Source organism: Epinephelus moara, chromosome 21, assembly GCF_006386435.1.
Source record: "Epinephelus moara isolate mb chromosome 21, YSFRI_EMoa_1.0, whole genome shotgun sequence".
Taxonomy (NCBI): domain Eukaryota; kingdom Metazoa; phylum Chordata; class Actinopteri; order Perciformes; family Serranidae; genus Epinephelus; species Epinephelus moara.
The window spans coordinates 13,731,782-13,747,718 of NC_065526.1; the positions used below are offsets into that span (position 1 = coordinate 13,731,782).

Sequence of the window (15,937 nt, forward strand, 5' to 3'; positions counted from 1 at the left end):
TCTAGTTACAGTTACAGTTTACATCCATGTCTGTCTCGAGACTCGTGTAGCCATGACAGGAAACAATGCTTTAAATATGGATGGATGGATGTGGCTGCAGAGAAGCCATAAATAAAACATGGATGCTTCACACATCTTCGACCTGGCAGCACAGAAGAGCTACACAATCAGCACAGTTTCAAGATGGATACCTAAGATTAGTGTCACCAATTCAGTATCCAACCAAATGTTCCTGAGTTATGGCGTTGAATGATGGCGATAAAAAAACTTTTTGCATAACATTATGATGTCACATTATTCTAGTTTTATTTGTGTGAACTGTTATCATAATTAGAATAAGAATTCTTGAGTTAGGCCCAGAGTGTGTTTTGTGAGGTCACAGTGACTTTGACCTTTGATCACCAAATTCTAATCATTTCATCCTCGAGGTCAAGTGGACATTTGTGCCAAATTTGAAGAAACTTGAAGCATTCTTGAGATGTGTTCATGAGAATGGGACGGACCTACAGACTACCCATAAACACATGTTTTTTCCTTTACTGGATAGTCTACAGGTGCATCTCAAATAAAAGAATATCAAGGAAAAGTTAATTTTTTCCCCTTAATTTAATTCAAAAAGTGAACCTTTCATATATTCTTGTTTCATGACACATACAGTGAAATATTTCAAGCCTTTTTTGGTTTTAATTTTGATTATTACAGCTTACAGTTCACGAAAATCAAAAATCCAGTATCTCAAAATATTTGAACATTACATAAGCCCTTGTGAAAAGTATGTTCATTTATGCACTCAATACTTGGTCGATGCTCCTATTGCACAAATTACGACACGGAGGCCATCAGCCTGCAGCACTGCTGAGTTATGGAAGCCCAGGTTGCTTTGATAGCAGCCTTCAGCTCATCTGTGTTGTTGGGTCTGGTGTCTCTCATCTTCCTCTTGACAATACATCATAGATTCTCTGTGGGGTTCAGGTAAGGTGAGCTGGCTGGCCAGTCAAGCACAGTAACACCATGGTTAGCAAACCAGTTACTAGTGGTAGTCTTCTCCATAAAGCTTGTCAGCAGACAGAAGCATCAAGTGCTCTAGAATCTCGTAGTAGATAGCCATGTTGAATTTGGACTTGATATAACACAATGGACCAACTCCAGCAGATGACATGGCACCCCAAATCATCACTGGACTTTAAGCGACTTGGATTCTCTGTCAGTTTGGTCAAATTTGTAGACACAAGCACAAGGAGGCATTGTTTCATATATTTGAGACTGAGGCTTCTACATGACTGTGAGTCGATGGCCTTCACAAAATGCTGCATGTTTGTATTGTAGTACCTATTCTGACCTTATCAAATCTTGTCCCTGACTAATACCCCCCTATTATTAAAAACAAATAAACAAGATAATAAAACTCAACATTTTTAAACAGTAAGAACAAGACTGAAATGAGCATTCCCCCTCTGGAAAATAACAAACTAAACAGAATTAAAAACACAAAACTAAAACAACTCTGGAGGCCCAGACCCATTGTTCCTACACCGACCCCTCCCTCATTTCAGACTACAGGAAGAGGAAACACTGATACAACAGAGTTTATATTATATCAAACAAAAAGACAATCACTCAGACGCTAGGCGTGTTTGGTTACATAGTCAGATTTTATTGGACAGAACGGTCACCAGGGCTACAAACATGAAGAAGCAGACAGTGACGAGGCAAACACCAGGGGGAGACCTCACCTCACTGCAAACACACTCCCAGTGCCAGATTTCTCCAAAAGCATCTTTGAATCAAAAAGAGTGTGACAAAGTTGATCTTGGCGCCTAAGAAACAGGAAATGTGGGTCACGAACTAGCTCTTCGAGATGACGGTCGGACCTCAGAACTGTCTGGAATGTTACCCTCTGTGCTAACTGAACGCCGGCAAAACTGATAATGGAAAAATAGCAAGGGAAAGAATACACTCTCCAGAAAGTACAAAAACAGTCGGTCACTATAGATTCCTCTTTTTTTAGCTACCCCAATAAGACTTTTGATCCGAATGACCGCTCCCACAAAACAGATCAAATATAGATCAGTCCACAATACAGAATCAGACAATGCATCTTTATTTAAAGGGTCGACAGAAGTTCATATACAGGGAACGATATCGGGATTTCAACCACAACAGCTACAACTCTAGGACTTGTGGGACGTCTAAAGGAACTGGAGAGTATAGTGGAATAACAACACTGAATAAACACGAGAGTACCCCTTAAGACACCCACAGGTGCCTCCAGTCCTCTCCCCCTGGTCCCCATCTGCATCACTTGTCTTTATCTTTCGGACACCAGTTGGTTTACAGGTTTACTCATCACTACGAGATATATACGATACAATGGTTCACATTTTGCATATATCTGTGCATTATATCATATTTATTTAATTTTTTTTAACGATGTAAATTCAATCTCCAACACCTAGTTAGGAAGGGTTGAGGGCGGTGGTGGAAGGGTGGGCGGGGGTTGTATGAGAGAAGCTATAAGGACTGAGGGGAGGAGAGAGACAAAGTAGGAAGGGGCAGAAGAAAAAAATCTTAACAGGATAGATGGGAGGAGAGTGGTCAGTTCGCTGCCTGGCGCGGGTTGAACTTTAGCAGCGCGTTTCGTAGATGCCGGAGCGGCCGATGTACCGCACCCATTTGATGACATCGTGGTCACTGTAGTTGAGCTTGGACTCAAACACCTTCAAGTAGCGCACCTTCAGACCAGACGGAGCAAAAGGAACCTGCAGGGGAAGAAGAGGGAGGTTTCATTTTACCAGGAAGTCCCACTGAGATAAAAATAGTTATTGAACACTGGAAAAAAACAAACACATGCCTCCATTAATACATTCTTTATGATGCCCTGGATGGAAAATTCAATTGCATGTACATAGTAAAACACTGACTATTAAATATCATTTACATTTTCTCTAAAACTGCACCAGATCTCAGGACCTTCTCTCACTCTCACTCAAATTAAAAAGTGCTCCAGGTTACTAACCAAAACTTTTTTGTCCAAATAAAATCAAACTATCGCAGTATATCCCACTTTATCTAACATGTTTTACTTCCAAAAAAGAATAGGTGAAACAGGTCATGATATGCTCAAATGAACTGTTTACATATCAGAGAAAAATCTGAGAAAATAATAATAAACTATTTATTATCTGTCCAAACGATTAATTTATCAATTTATTTGTACAAAACTTTTTATGAATGAGTATCTATTTAAAAGAATGTAAAGATCCCACACTGTTAGCACGGTGCATGAGGAGGGGAGAGACTGCAGGCAGAAGAGTCAGTCACTAACAGTCTAAATAAATTGCAAAATTTGTTGCTAGTCTCTTTTTCGAAATTAAGTCACTAAGAGGAGGAGGCATGGCAAAGCATCTGGGAATGAAAACCAGTTGCTGAGGCTAGGACAATAGTCAGCTTCTGTTTGTGTGCTTCTTTGACTGCAATGTGAACCACTGTGTGGCGCATGCATGTACATCTGATTAGCACAGGATCACCTGTACCTGAGACAGTCACCTGTCACAGCTGATTAAGCTGAAAATCGGATGTAACAATGCTCAAATCATCAATCAACTGTGAGCTAGCTGTTAAGAAGAACATAAACTTTGTTTTCTTAGCATTTACAACCAGTTTCAAAACCCAGCAGAGGTTAAGACGTGTTGGGGCATGCTGGGAGCAGTCGGCCACACAGGTTGGTGGCTCTTACTGTGGGTGTGAAAATTAGGTGAGCTTTGAGCAGGAACTGTTTGTGTGTGTGAGTTAACAGTCAGCAGGTTGTGATTTGCATGACTGATACTGGGATCACATTTAATCCATAGTCCATTTGTTTGGTTGCCAACTCTGCTAAATGCGTCTCTCAACAGAACTTTGTACAAACAGGATGTAGCATATTTAATCAGGAGGTAAAGCCTAATCAGGAAATATTGTTTCTGATTCAACAAACTTCATGTGCGACTGAGAGGAAGGCAGAGACTTTTAACCAATCACGTGTTCTGACCTCAAAGTTCATAGAGATGGGAGGCCTGGCCCATTTCTTCTTATCGTTGGTCGGCAGCAGCTCGATCTCAGCACTGATCTGAGACTCCTTCATCCCAGCCATGCGTTTGATCCTACACACATACAGGGAGCTTTGTAAGTGTCGTACAGGTTTCACCAACAATAAACCTAATATTTAAACATTCACAAAAATAAATAAATAAGTAAATAGAGGGTTTACAAAAGAGTAGTGTGTGTGAGAGGTTAAACATACAGACACTAAAGAGAAGCTGTTAATCATTAACTTGACACAGAGAGCATAAAACAGTGAGTCTGGTTGTATCTCATGAATATATAGACAAAGTGACTACTCACTTCCAGACAATGGCGTTCTCACTGGCCTTGTACTTGGCTTTTCCCTTCATACAAATCACCTGCACGCCGCTGGTGTTGAGGGGCGTTGGGATGCGCACCTGAGGAGGTGATAACAAAGAAGAGCAAAGTTAATATTAAAGCAATCAAACGAACGGATCCAAAGTGTCTCTGATTATATTCGGGCATGTTTGCGCTGTGAGGAAAAATTACTAATTTTTCAATTAGGATCTGTGTGTGCTGCTAATGGCTGTTTGCATTTATCAGCATCTGGACTTTGCTCACCTCGATCTTTTGAGCCAGCAGCGAGGGTTTGAAGTTGGACTTGATGACCACTTTAACCTCCAGTTTAGTGCGGCCAACCTCCCTGACCAGAGGAATAACTCGGAACGGCAGGATGATGTCTTTAGTGGTGCGATACCTGCAGGAAGGGGGAGCAGAAAAGTGGTTCATGTGACAAAATTATGTCATTTTATAAAGCACAAACAAGGATTTCCTGAGGCTACTTCAGTGTTCATCCATGCCTTTCTCATTCATTTTTCTTAAAACAAACTACTTAAAGACAGCTTACATCTCACATATGCCCTGTGACCTCCCACACTTTACTGTCACATTCAGCTTTAGTCTAGACAGCTTCGAAATAAACAGAAGCGTTCAAAGATTTTGAAAATCCATCTACTTACCTCATGAGCTCGTATTCTCCATCAGGGGGGATGAAGCTGATGCTACGCTCCGAGTCAAACTTACTGAGGCGCACACACTGGTGGAAAGTGCAGTCGTCGATGGCTATGGACTGCTTCCCACTGCCGGGAGAAAAAACACATCAGAGACACACACAAAAGAGACAAAAGAACATTAGTTCACTTGTTTTGCAGTATTAATTATATCTAATAATTATGATACCAATTCTCCAAAAGACAAAACTACTACTCGCCCTCAATTCATGTCCATTATTAAAAAAAAGAAGTACACAGAGAGGGACAAAACTGCTAGTATCAAGACATTAAGATCTGGTGGAGGTTAATGACACTACTGTGCAATAAAACACATCACAGTTCCTGTTAGATGTTAAGTGGGGTAATAAAACAAACCAGCCATTCCACAAAATAGGGAAACAACCACCGGGATGTACACTCAAGAGTTATATTGAGTTGTGTTGAGTGTGTGGGGAGCAAAAGTGCATGAGATGATTCTTAATGTGCTAAAGGGCTTAGACAAGACAGGTGTGTGTGTCTGCGTGTTGAGGTGGCAGAAGGTGAGGACACTTGTCAGTACAGTACCTTCCTCCCCCTAAATCACTGAGGTACAGCACATAGAAAAGAAAGAGAGGGAAAGAAAGGAGAGATGCATCCAAAGGAAAGAAAAAATAAAAATAAATTGTACAGCCTGTCTTGTTGTAAACAGCAAGACAACACTCATAACAAAGACACGGGGCTAACAGACAAGGTGGTCTCTTAAATTTGGACTCAACAATGAAATTTCCTTGTCAGGGTTTTCAAGGTGGAAATAATATAAAAGCACCAGTCTCAAAGGAATTTCAAATTATCTAAATGACTTTCAGCCTCGCTTAGCAAAATATGGTTGATATCAGTTTGCCGTCTGCTTTTTGTGTCACTCACCTCTTCCCTGCATCATCAGACGCTCCTCCCTTGCCCTGCTTGTCGATGACAATCTTGTCGTTCATGCCAAATTTGCACTCGGGCATCCCGCTAAGGTAGCTCTTCATCACTACTCGGCCCGACACGTGAGCACTCAGGACCTGGCCTGTAAAGGACAGGAAAGAACGTGACTTTCAGAGTCTAAAACTGGCCAAACTACAAATCATTTTTTTCCCATTTGTGTCTGTACTCTAATTCTTCTGAAGACTTTACTCTATTTAAAGTTAAAATCTAAGACCTAAATGTAAACTATGTGATCTAAAATCAAAACACGAGATTGGAATTTATCATTTTCAGCAATAAAACTCAACAATAACTTCAGTCACTGGTTGTTCTTTCATTTTTCCTAATTTTAATAAACCATTCATGTCAGCTGTCCCCACCCAGTTCAGCACGGCCATATTAAACAGACCTTGTGGTGACATGAGCAGGTTGACGCTCTCCAGTACGTCCAGGAAAAGCTCATTGCGGCGATACTTGATGCCTTCACGACGCCAGCCGATCTGCCCCGTCACCTGGCTGGTGATCTGAGACTGCTCCTCTTTTGTCTGGGAGACAGGGAGAGAAACCGTATCACTACCAACAAAAGGAGAAGGCTGAAAGACTGACAAATGAAAGGAGGCGATGAAAAGGGATTATTAGCACTACAGGAAGAGGGGGGGGGGAAACAAATGTGACATGGATCCATACATGGATGAAATAAATTTCCTGAGCTCAGTGGGCTGTTTATTACCTGGTGCTGAATTATGATGTATCCAAGATCGCAGTTGAGGGGAAACGAAGAGAAAAACAGAAATATAAGATGTTAGTTCAAAGCATTTTTTATTACTTCAGTTCAGATGATTGGCAGTTAAATACCAGCATTACAGCATTTCTCCAATAGCTTCCTGTAATGTTTTGTATCAAATGATTTCCATAAAGACACCAGCGTCACTCTAACGCAGTCAGTATGAATATCATTACATACACGGTCAGTTATTGCTTGACGCACCACTCTAATAAAAATGTCTTCATTCATCTGATCAGGATTAAGCAAACTGTCTCAGATCATCCCCATAAAACAATGTATTTATCACCTGTCTGTCACTTGTGATTCTCCAGGTCCTGAAATATACTGAGAGGTGTTTCTAATATTCAGTCTGCCCTCACTGATGTCAAAGAGGAACATAAATCTTAGTATGATGCAAAATACAGCCTCTAAAATGACCATGAAGTTGAATCAACACCACTCTAAACTGTTTCGACATATATTGAATGTTGCGGTTCATCAAGTGACAACTGAGTGTGTATCCTTGTTTTCTCAACACAATAAAATCCACTCTGACACTAGACTTGTCTTACTAACCTGTCCCTTAATGCCCTGCTGGGTGATGAAGGTCTTCAGAGCTCCGGTCTCTGAGTTCTGGGGGTATCCAAAGTCCAGGATCTCTGTATGAACACAAACAGATAACAGATTGTGAGAGATAAGAAAAACCTGGGACATGTTAACTCAGTGAGACATTACATCAACATTTCACTGGGAGGACAAACACAAAAAAAAATCAATATTAATATCGACTACATACGATAATAATTTGATACTGTATGCTCCAGAGCTGCTCGGTTCTCAGATTTATCTCATTATATTTTGTATAACACCATTGATTCCACACAAAAATCAAAATGATGGTCTCCTACCATCCAGCAGCTCGTAGATGAGCACAAAGTTGTTCTTGATGTTCTCCTCGCTGATCTTGCCAAAATAGGCTGTCATGACGTCGCACATCTTGTAAAGGAACTCGAACACCATGGCGGCGTTGACATTCTGCTTGGTGACGGCCGCCAACCAGATGTTGGAGCGCTTGACATGGAAGAAGCTGGTGCGGGCGATGTTGGTCACCGGGGATCGAACCTGCTGCCGGGCGTGAATCACGTTTACACGGAACGCATCCACCGCATTACGCCTGAGATTGAATAAAAGAAATAGAGACAGAGGGACATTTGAGTCAGGAGTTGAGAGAATTGTTTCAGACATTTAAATAACAGTGAGGCTGTTGTTGACACTCTCCCACTCTGTGACATCCTGTGAGAATGTTGCGGTGTTTGATATCCAGCTCTGCACTGGATTCAAACGAACAACCCTTTCAGACCTCAACAGCATATCCACCCATTTCAAGAATGAGCCATAATCAAAACATTTTCCAACCAGCTGGAAAAAGACAACTTGAGTTGGCGCATTTCGACAGAGAGAGGGAGTGTTGTTTTGTGTAAATGGAGATAATTACCAGGAGGGAGAGAGAAGGCTCTGAGAATTAGGGCTGACACTACGCAACAGCTTCATAATTACTTGATCTCCATGGGAACAAAACAAAATGTATGGTCAAAACGGAATCCGAAGTTTTGGTCTATTCCTTTATTTAAAAAATTGAACAGGGACGATTTTAACATTGTTTTACTGATACTGAGAAGTCAGTGAGATTACGTTTACCTTGAAGTATACCTTAGCAGTATGATGCTCTATGGAGACACAGCCCCGATTAATGTGAATTTATAAATAACAGGGCTTAATGCAGAAGATGCAACACGTTCTGACAGGAATACCAAATCCCTCTGAGAAACCCCTGACAACGTCTAAAGGCCTAAACCTGCACAAAATGTCAACCTTACTGATATTCAAGACTTGATGTAAAAATGTTACCTTACTGTATTACTGTTAGAGGAGCCAAGTCTACAGGTAAACAATGTCAGCACTTTTTTTACACTGTTCGCTACTATTTTGTTAATGGTACCATGAAGAACAAATGGACTTAAAACACATAAAATACAACAGATACAATTTCGTTTTTGTCAACATTGATCCCTGAGAGACATATGGCTGCAAAGATAGATATAATTTCTACTACGTCTGTAAAGCATCAAAATGTCAACATCTATGTTCCCAAGATTACAAATTTAATTAAACAATTATCAAATGAAGACAACTGTACAATATAACAGTCTAAGAGGATGCCATGATGTCTGCCTTTTGCATCAAACTGCATCCATATCACAACAAACGCAGATCAACACCTTATAGGCTGAAAAATATTGAATCTTCTTTGAAATGTATGAAACAGCATTTAAAGGGTAACTTTGGTATATTTCAAACTGGACCATATTTGGTCATGTATTTGTGTCTAAGTGGCTAATGGGAAAAACATTTTTTGACATTGGTCCAGTATTGAGTCAGAGTGCTGCAGCCAGAGGCAGCAAATACAGGCACTCGGGGCAGTTATGCACCGTCAATGCACATCCACTAAATGTGGTCATTTTTGCCACTGACAGGCTCAGATTATTATTCTAAGTGTCTGACAACATTATGTAAAGGATCCCTACAGAGATAGACCTTAGCAAGATCCTTTTTGTTCAACCATGAACGACCCTGAAATCACTATCGCCAAACCAACCAACCAACCTCCATTTAAATAAACAGTAATTACTGCATGAATTAAAGGTTTATTTTACCCACACCAGACTTGGTGATTATAGGAACAGTGGACAGACGAACCAAGAAGTTTTTGTGAATTTATTTAGTTTCTGTGGACTTTGAATGAACTGTGTTTTACGATGATAAAATTACTGATTATTTAAATGGAGTCTGGTGCATTTTGAGATACCAATTATGGGGCTGTTTCTGGTTTGACAAAATGATCTTACTCTTCAACAAAAAACTCTACCACTGTGGGGATCCTTTCCATTATGATGGCAGACACTTAGAATAACAATCTGAGCCTGTCAGTGGCAAAAACAAGCACTTTAAATGGATGGAAATTGACAGGCAAACATGCCTGCGTGGTTACATTGCAGCCGTTGCTGGCTGCAGCACTCTTGCTCAAAACTGGACCACCTGCAAAACTTGTTCAATTTTCAATCAATTTTATTTATAAAGCCCAATATCACAAATCACAATTTGCCTCACAGGGCTTTACAGCGTACGACATCCCTCTGTCCTTTGGACCCTCGCAACGGATAAAGAACCCCCCCCCCCAAAAAAAAACCTTTAACGGGGGGAAAAAATGGTAGAAACCTCAGGAAGAGCAACTGAGGAGGGATCCCTCTTCCAACTTGTTGTTCCCATTAGTCATTTAGACACAAAAAAATGTAAAATAAGGTGCAGATTAAATAATAACAAAGTCACCCTTAAAGCTTTGAATTAAAATGAATGTCTTTTTTTTTTAAACTGCAAACAAAATCATAGTTGTGGATTTTACCTAACTCAGGGCCCACTTCTACAAATGAGAGCCCCTACAATCAAGCTAAAATTATTTAAACAATATTCAATTTCCTTGTGAAAGAGCAGGATCAAAGGATGAGGACTTAATTAACTATCATATCCCATGCTCAGACTACATGCTTAGGCACTGACAGAGCTGTTGTGAGCATCAATACTCACTGAAGGGCTCCGGTAGTGGCTGAATTTGGTGCCTTTGATTGGATTAGCTGTATTTCTCAGTATCTGGTGGTTTATTTACCGCTGCAATGTCATGACAGGTGACTCATGCTTAGAGGAAGTATCAGGAGGTTGACCGTGGAATCAATGGGCATGCAGTTAAGGGTTTCAGGGGGGTCATTGATCGGTGGCCATGAGAGGGGAGGGGTCATGCTTGATAGGCTGGAGCATCTCTTACCTATTCCTACAGGGGCCAAGATGAACAGATGGAGGAAAATGGTGATACAGAGGATAGAGAGGAAAAAAGGATGAAGTAAAAGGAGAGGAGACAAAAATGCACAAGAGACATTTTCGTGCATCATGTACACAGACAGAGTGAGTAACATGGTGTTTATTATGACTAGTACTGGGTTTCGTTTAAAAAGTTACGATACCTACCAGTACCAGTACCCTTAAAGTGATACCGATACCAATAGGGTACTTCATTTGTTAACTTTTTTTCCTACTTCATTCGATACCCATCATGTGAATGGAAGCATTCAGTTGCATAAAATGCCACAGGAGTGTAGTACAGCCATACTATAAAAAATTTTGGTGACATCTCGGCACGCTGAACTGGCATAAGCACCACACCACAGACTGTATGGGTTGTAGCTGCTGCTGTAGTGGGCCAATCACATGTTGAAATAAATCGAATAACACTTGCGGTATTTGGCTGCAAGTTATACCATAAAAATCATCATTTTTTTCTAGATCTGAATACAAAAAGGATCGAACGCAGGTATCGTCCAACTGGAGAAGTTTTGTTACTACTTGGGTGAGAGCTATTTCGGTCTATAGCTTTAAAAGGTATCAAGTACTGACACCCAGCTCTGATTATGATGCAGACATTGTAACTGAATATGTCTGCAACAAGTCAGCACCACTGTATTGCTCTTCAATCTCTATTGTGTGTTATCTGTAAGAAAGCACGGCAAGCGCGTATTGATTATTTGAATCACTCTGTAACAGCTTAATTATTTCAAGTGGATCTCTTTGTATTTCAGCTATAATTAAAAGCTCTGTTGCAATATCAAACAAATGCAACCATGAATGTCAACACAATATTAATGAACATACCCTGCAGCCATTAGAGCAATATAATAAGTCTGGATTACTCTGCGCTGTTGCAGCAGCAGGGAGGATCACCAGAAGCAACTGATGCCAGGACCACAGTGGAGATGTGCGGACAAAATGAATGGATTCTTTTTTCTTTTTTTTTTACTGAGCACAATATGTAAACTCTAAAACTAAAACGAACTGTGGTGATGAGGGTGTGAATTTCAATTACTGTTTCCTTTCATTGCTATTCAGTAGTGCACGTTGTGTCTGAGGCAAGCAGCTGAACAGTATTCATGCTACTGCTAGACAATGATTAAAAACAAATCAAACACAATTACATTACTGACTGCTGCCTGGAAACGAGACAAAAGATGGAAGGGATCTTGCACACATAAGTCCGTATGTCACAAACCTGCAGACCTTGCACTCATCTATTTCAAACAGACTATATAATGGCGCAGTCTCAGTCTGCTCATACACTGAACAGCTCTGAAATACAACATATACTACTCTATTTCTGCCTTTATCTACTAGTCTCCACCGTGCCTGTAACCCTACGACTTCAGCTAAACTGTTCAGAGATAAAATGTTGAAAGTGCCTCAAGGGTCTACACAAAAAAATAACCTACTGACCCAGCACTGCTGCTGTTTGCCCACATCATTGACACTAGAAAAATCTATTTCTACCCTTGTGCCCTCTCTGTACCTTGCCAACACTCACTGTGTAAATCTACAAGGCACTGGACTGGAGGCTGTTCTGGAGAGATGCCTGCCCCCCACTCAATCACCAAATGTGACTGGGTTTACACAAAACACACTAATTACTGGGTGTAAGCATGAAGACATGATATGTCCACTACAAGTGAATCACAATGACAAGGTGTTACAAACACACAAATAAGGAAGAGGAAAGGAAGAAAGAAAGACAGACAGTACACAAGTCAGATCTTCACAAAAGTGAATTCTTCTGGCCACACAGCTGAGTTCCTATTCATAACATAGCTATTGGTATGTGGGTCTATGTGGATCTATGTGGATGTAGCCTTTCACCTGACACATATTGAGCAGCAACCTTGACCGACATTGTTTACAACATGGTTAGGCCACATTTGGCTGGGTTTTTAACCTACTGCTCCCGGTGTTCACATGATATGACTCAGCCATGTTTTTAGTCGTCCATCTTAGGGAACAGGAACAATTTCCTTTTCACCAACACCTGATCTTTGGCATCTTTGTATAGGCTCCTGTTTCAGCTCTGTTTAGTTGTTAGTTTAAAGTTTCTTCTTACTTCCACCTTTTAAAGTGACCCACTAATGATTCTTTCTTGTTAATTATTTCTTTGGCTTTTGCCTTTATTTGATAGGACAGTTACTGGGCGCCCCTTAAGACTCCTTTTAAGCCACTTTAACACGTTTTTTTTCCAGCCAGACAATTATTAATTCCCCCATCCCTCCATGCTTAACGTAAGAAAAAGATTTTCTTCACGGAGAGGCAAAAGGTGCATGCTATCAGCTATGAGTATCTCATTTCCATATGGTACAAATAAATAACTTGTATCAACACTGAGGTCATTTTGGAAGAGCTTTTCACACAGCTGCACCTAATCTTTTACATAGGTGTGGTTTGATAAGAATAAATGAACTGTATCATTAGCTCATACAACATGCAAAATATTAAATGAGGACATTTTTTCCTGATTGTGCATACTAATTCTTGTGTGTGTTTTTAAAAATATTATTATAGTCCCTTTTGTGTTATTCAGTTCTTGAAGGAATCACTGCTTCATGCTTTTATAATGAAAATAAATACATTTTAAGGTTATTTTACTCTAATCATACCAAACTGCATTTTTTGTTTAAGGCTTGGTAACATTGTCCTAAAGATAATCCCGGTTTAGCTATTTTTTAAGCGCATTTTATAGAAGATAACAAAACAGACAAATGTAAACTACTCGGCCAGGAAGAGAGACATAATCCTCTCTCATCCCTTTGGAAACAATCCTATCCTGTCCACCCCCGCAGGAACAGGCCCTTGTCACTGACATGAAGTCCCCCAAAATTTAGGGATGTTACATCAACTTTGCTCCTGTGAAACGTACCCGATGTCATCTCGGTAGACCCGGGAGATGAGGACCTCCCCCTTGTGGTTGTAGATGAACAATCCTCCAATCATTGTGGCTGCTTCTCAGTCCCAACTGGCCATGGTGAAACCAAACCCCGCCTGAGAGGAGATAGAAATGGAGCAAGAGATTGAAGGAAGGAAACGGGGAAAGGAAAAAGGGGTGATAGAGAAGTGAAAGCAGTGAAAAGTGAGGGAGTGACCAACAGTACAGGGAAGCGCTTGTCCCTCACATCCGCTTTCTGTGTCTCTCTTTCTCTCTCTCGCTCTCACACACCACACACACACAATTGCCAATTGAATATACCCTGCAGCTGCCTCACTGTGGTGACTCATTTTTGTTGCGTGCATGTGCATACACACACACCAAAAATCACTATAATATAGGCTTAGGAGACTCCGCTACCGCCACCTTCACCACAGTCAAATCCTTGTTTCCTTCTAAAGTAAGATTAACAGCAGATTAGCAGCCACCAGTTTGAAGCAGGATGCCACCAAATAGCCAGCTACAAATCTGTTGCTCTTACTGGGTTGCATTTTACTGCCAGGTGCAGTCGGGATCTGGATAGACTAAACATGGAATCCACAGTGAGATGAAAACCCAAGGACAGCAGTATTCATCTAGAGGCAGTGCAGGTGTTAGCATTGCCTGCTTTTAGCTGTGACCAACAAATCATAGTAGCAGTTTGCTCTCATTCAAGAATGAAGCTTCTGGAAAACCAGGGGATGAAGGACATGCTTGAAATTCCTCGAAGACAGAGGCCAGACAACTTAAACACACGGTGCCCATAGGAAGTCTACAACACAATCACATGCACAATATCTGCTAAATAATTGCCCCATATGGACATTCCCGGGTCGTGACCGAATAAACCGTGCACAAGACATGATCGGGTTTAATCGCCCTTTTATTGGCCGAAGTCAAGATGTCTGCTCACTCGGGCCATTTCCTAACGTTCATAAATTTTTCATATTTTCTAATTTATTCCTCGACCGGTGAGGGACATGTTTGCTTGAAACACTTAATTTTAAGCGTTCTTAAGTGGCTAAAACATCGATGGAGGCTTGACCTTCAGCTAAGATCAAAGTGATGGAGAATAGACCGAGTGAGAGGTAGCTAGCTAATTTAGCTTACGATAGCAGGCTAGCTGGCGGTGGTGTTCAGCGAACCAGCGTCGAGCCGAGCGGTATTTTAAATGGACTTCCGGTGAAAAATCTGACGACAGTTTAACATGGAATACAATTAATTATCGCTAATTTACGAATTAACAATTCGAAATTACAGCGCCCATTGTTTCTAAATGACACCAAATTGTTGATAAATTGCAGAAGTACCCTGCTAAATGCTTTTATTTTTTGGAGAAAACCCGCCTCTTTTCCGTTATCATGCTACTTTGCCGCTGCTAGCTTGACGTTAGCTAACGGAGCGGCAGCTAACATTGCTAATGCTAGCATCACCCCCGGAATGAAACCGTTTCGCCGGCTTTCCCAAACGGTTATCGGGCTACAGTTGGATAATTAAGGCGAGAGACGTGTTACCGTCTCGACTTTGGTGAACTTACCCTAGTTCTCTCGCGAATGCCACCAGTCTTTCGCTCCCCGTTTGGCCTCGGATATTCTGTCAGGATCCAGTAGGTTCCCAGTTCACACACCCGCTAATTCCGCTCCTTCCTCCTGGTCCTCTGATAGCTGTCAGCTGACCCGCCGTCCTTACGCACAACCGTTCCGTTGTGACAGGAAAAGGCGCGGCTGGAGCGATGTGTAAACCGCACCCAGGCCTTGTTGTGATAAGCTACAGGGGCTACTGGTCACTTTTGTGTCATATTAGTTCATTAATTATGTTTATAATAAATATAAAGGGCTGTGAGGTTGGATTACCCCCCCCCCCCCCCCCCCTTTTTTTTTTTTTTAAATAAACCTGGGACCATGTTGGCATGTTTCCAACTTGCTTAATTAAATTTTCTTGCGCAAGAGTGGTATTCCTCTCTTGCTCCAGAGGTGGATAACTGCTCTAAACTCCCACCTCCAGTGAATGGGAGCAAAAAACACTTATTTCCCTGTGGGAATATGTTTGTCTTTTTAAACTCATGGTTGTGTGGGTGGTCTTGTTTTTTTCTGTCCTGCAGAGTCCATCTGAATCAACTCCTCTTTTTTGTCCAAGTTGAATCAAATCACCTCTCAACAGGAGCTCCCCCCTCCTTTTACCACAGGGAACATTTTGCATAGGGTCATTCAGCTCTGAAGCAAGTCTAAATGTACTCAGACTGATCTCTTG

The 15,937-nt window shown here is 41.1% G+C and overlaps 1 protein-coding gene across 1 annotated transcript; it reads right to left on the reverse strand.

Annotated features, from left to right (window-relative positions):
- Positions 1-1,633: 1,633 nt before the first annotated feature.
- Positions 1,634-15,383, reverse strand: LOC126408763 (AP-2 complex subunit mu-A-like). Its single transcript, XM_050074431.1, has 13 exons — positions 15,225-15,383; positions 13,643-13,764; positions 7,713-7,978; positions 7,381-7,463; positions 6,769-6,774; positions 6,448-6,583; positions 5,997-6,141; positions 5,658-5,675; positions 5,061-5,180; positions 4,663-4,798; positions 4,381-4,478; positions 4,028-4,139; positions 1,634-2,759 (listed from the first exon to the last, which is right to left on the reverse strand). Exons 2-13 carry the CDS (start codon positions 13,714-13,716, stop codon positions 2,625-2,627), a joined length of 1,329 nt encoding a protein of 442 aa, XP_049930388.1. The 5' UTR covers positions 13,717-13,764; positions 15,225-15,383; the 3' UTR covers positions 1,634-2,624.
- Positions 15,384-15,937: the final 554 nt, after the last annotated feature.

Excerpts from the sequence above, each read along its gene's own strand:
- LOC126408763 (XM_050074431.1), bottom strand. The coding sequence starts at position 13,716 with ATGATTGGAGGATTGTTCATCTACAACCACAAGGGGGAGGTCCTCATC. Across the intron at positions 4,479-4,662 it reads TGCTGGCTCAAAAGATCGAG|GTGCGCATCCCAACGCCCCT; the intron begins GTGAGCAAAGTC and ends TCACCTCCTCAG. Across the intron at positions 4,140-4,380 it reads GAGAACGCCATTGTCTGGAA|GATCAAACGCATGGCTGGGA; the intron begins GTGAGTAGTCAC and ends GTATGTGTGTAG.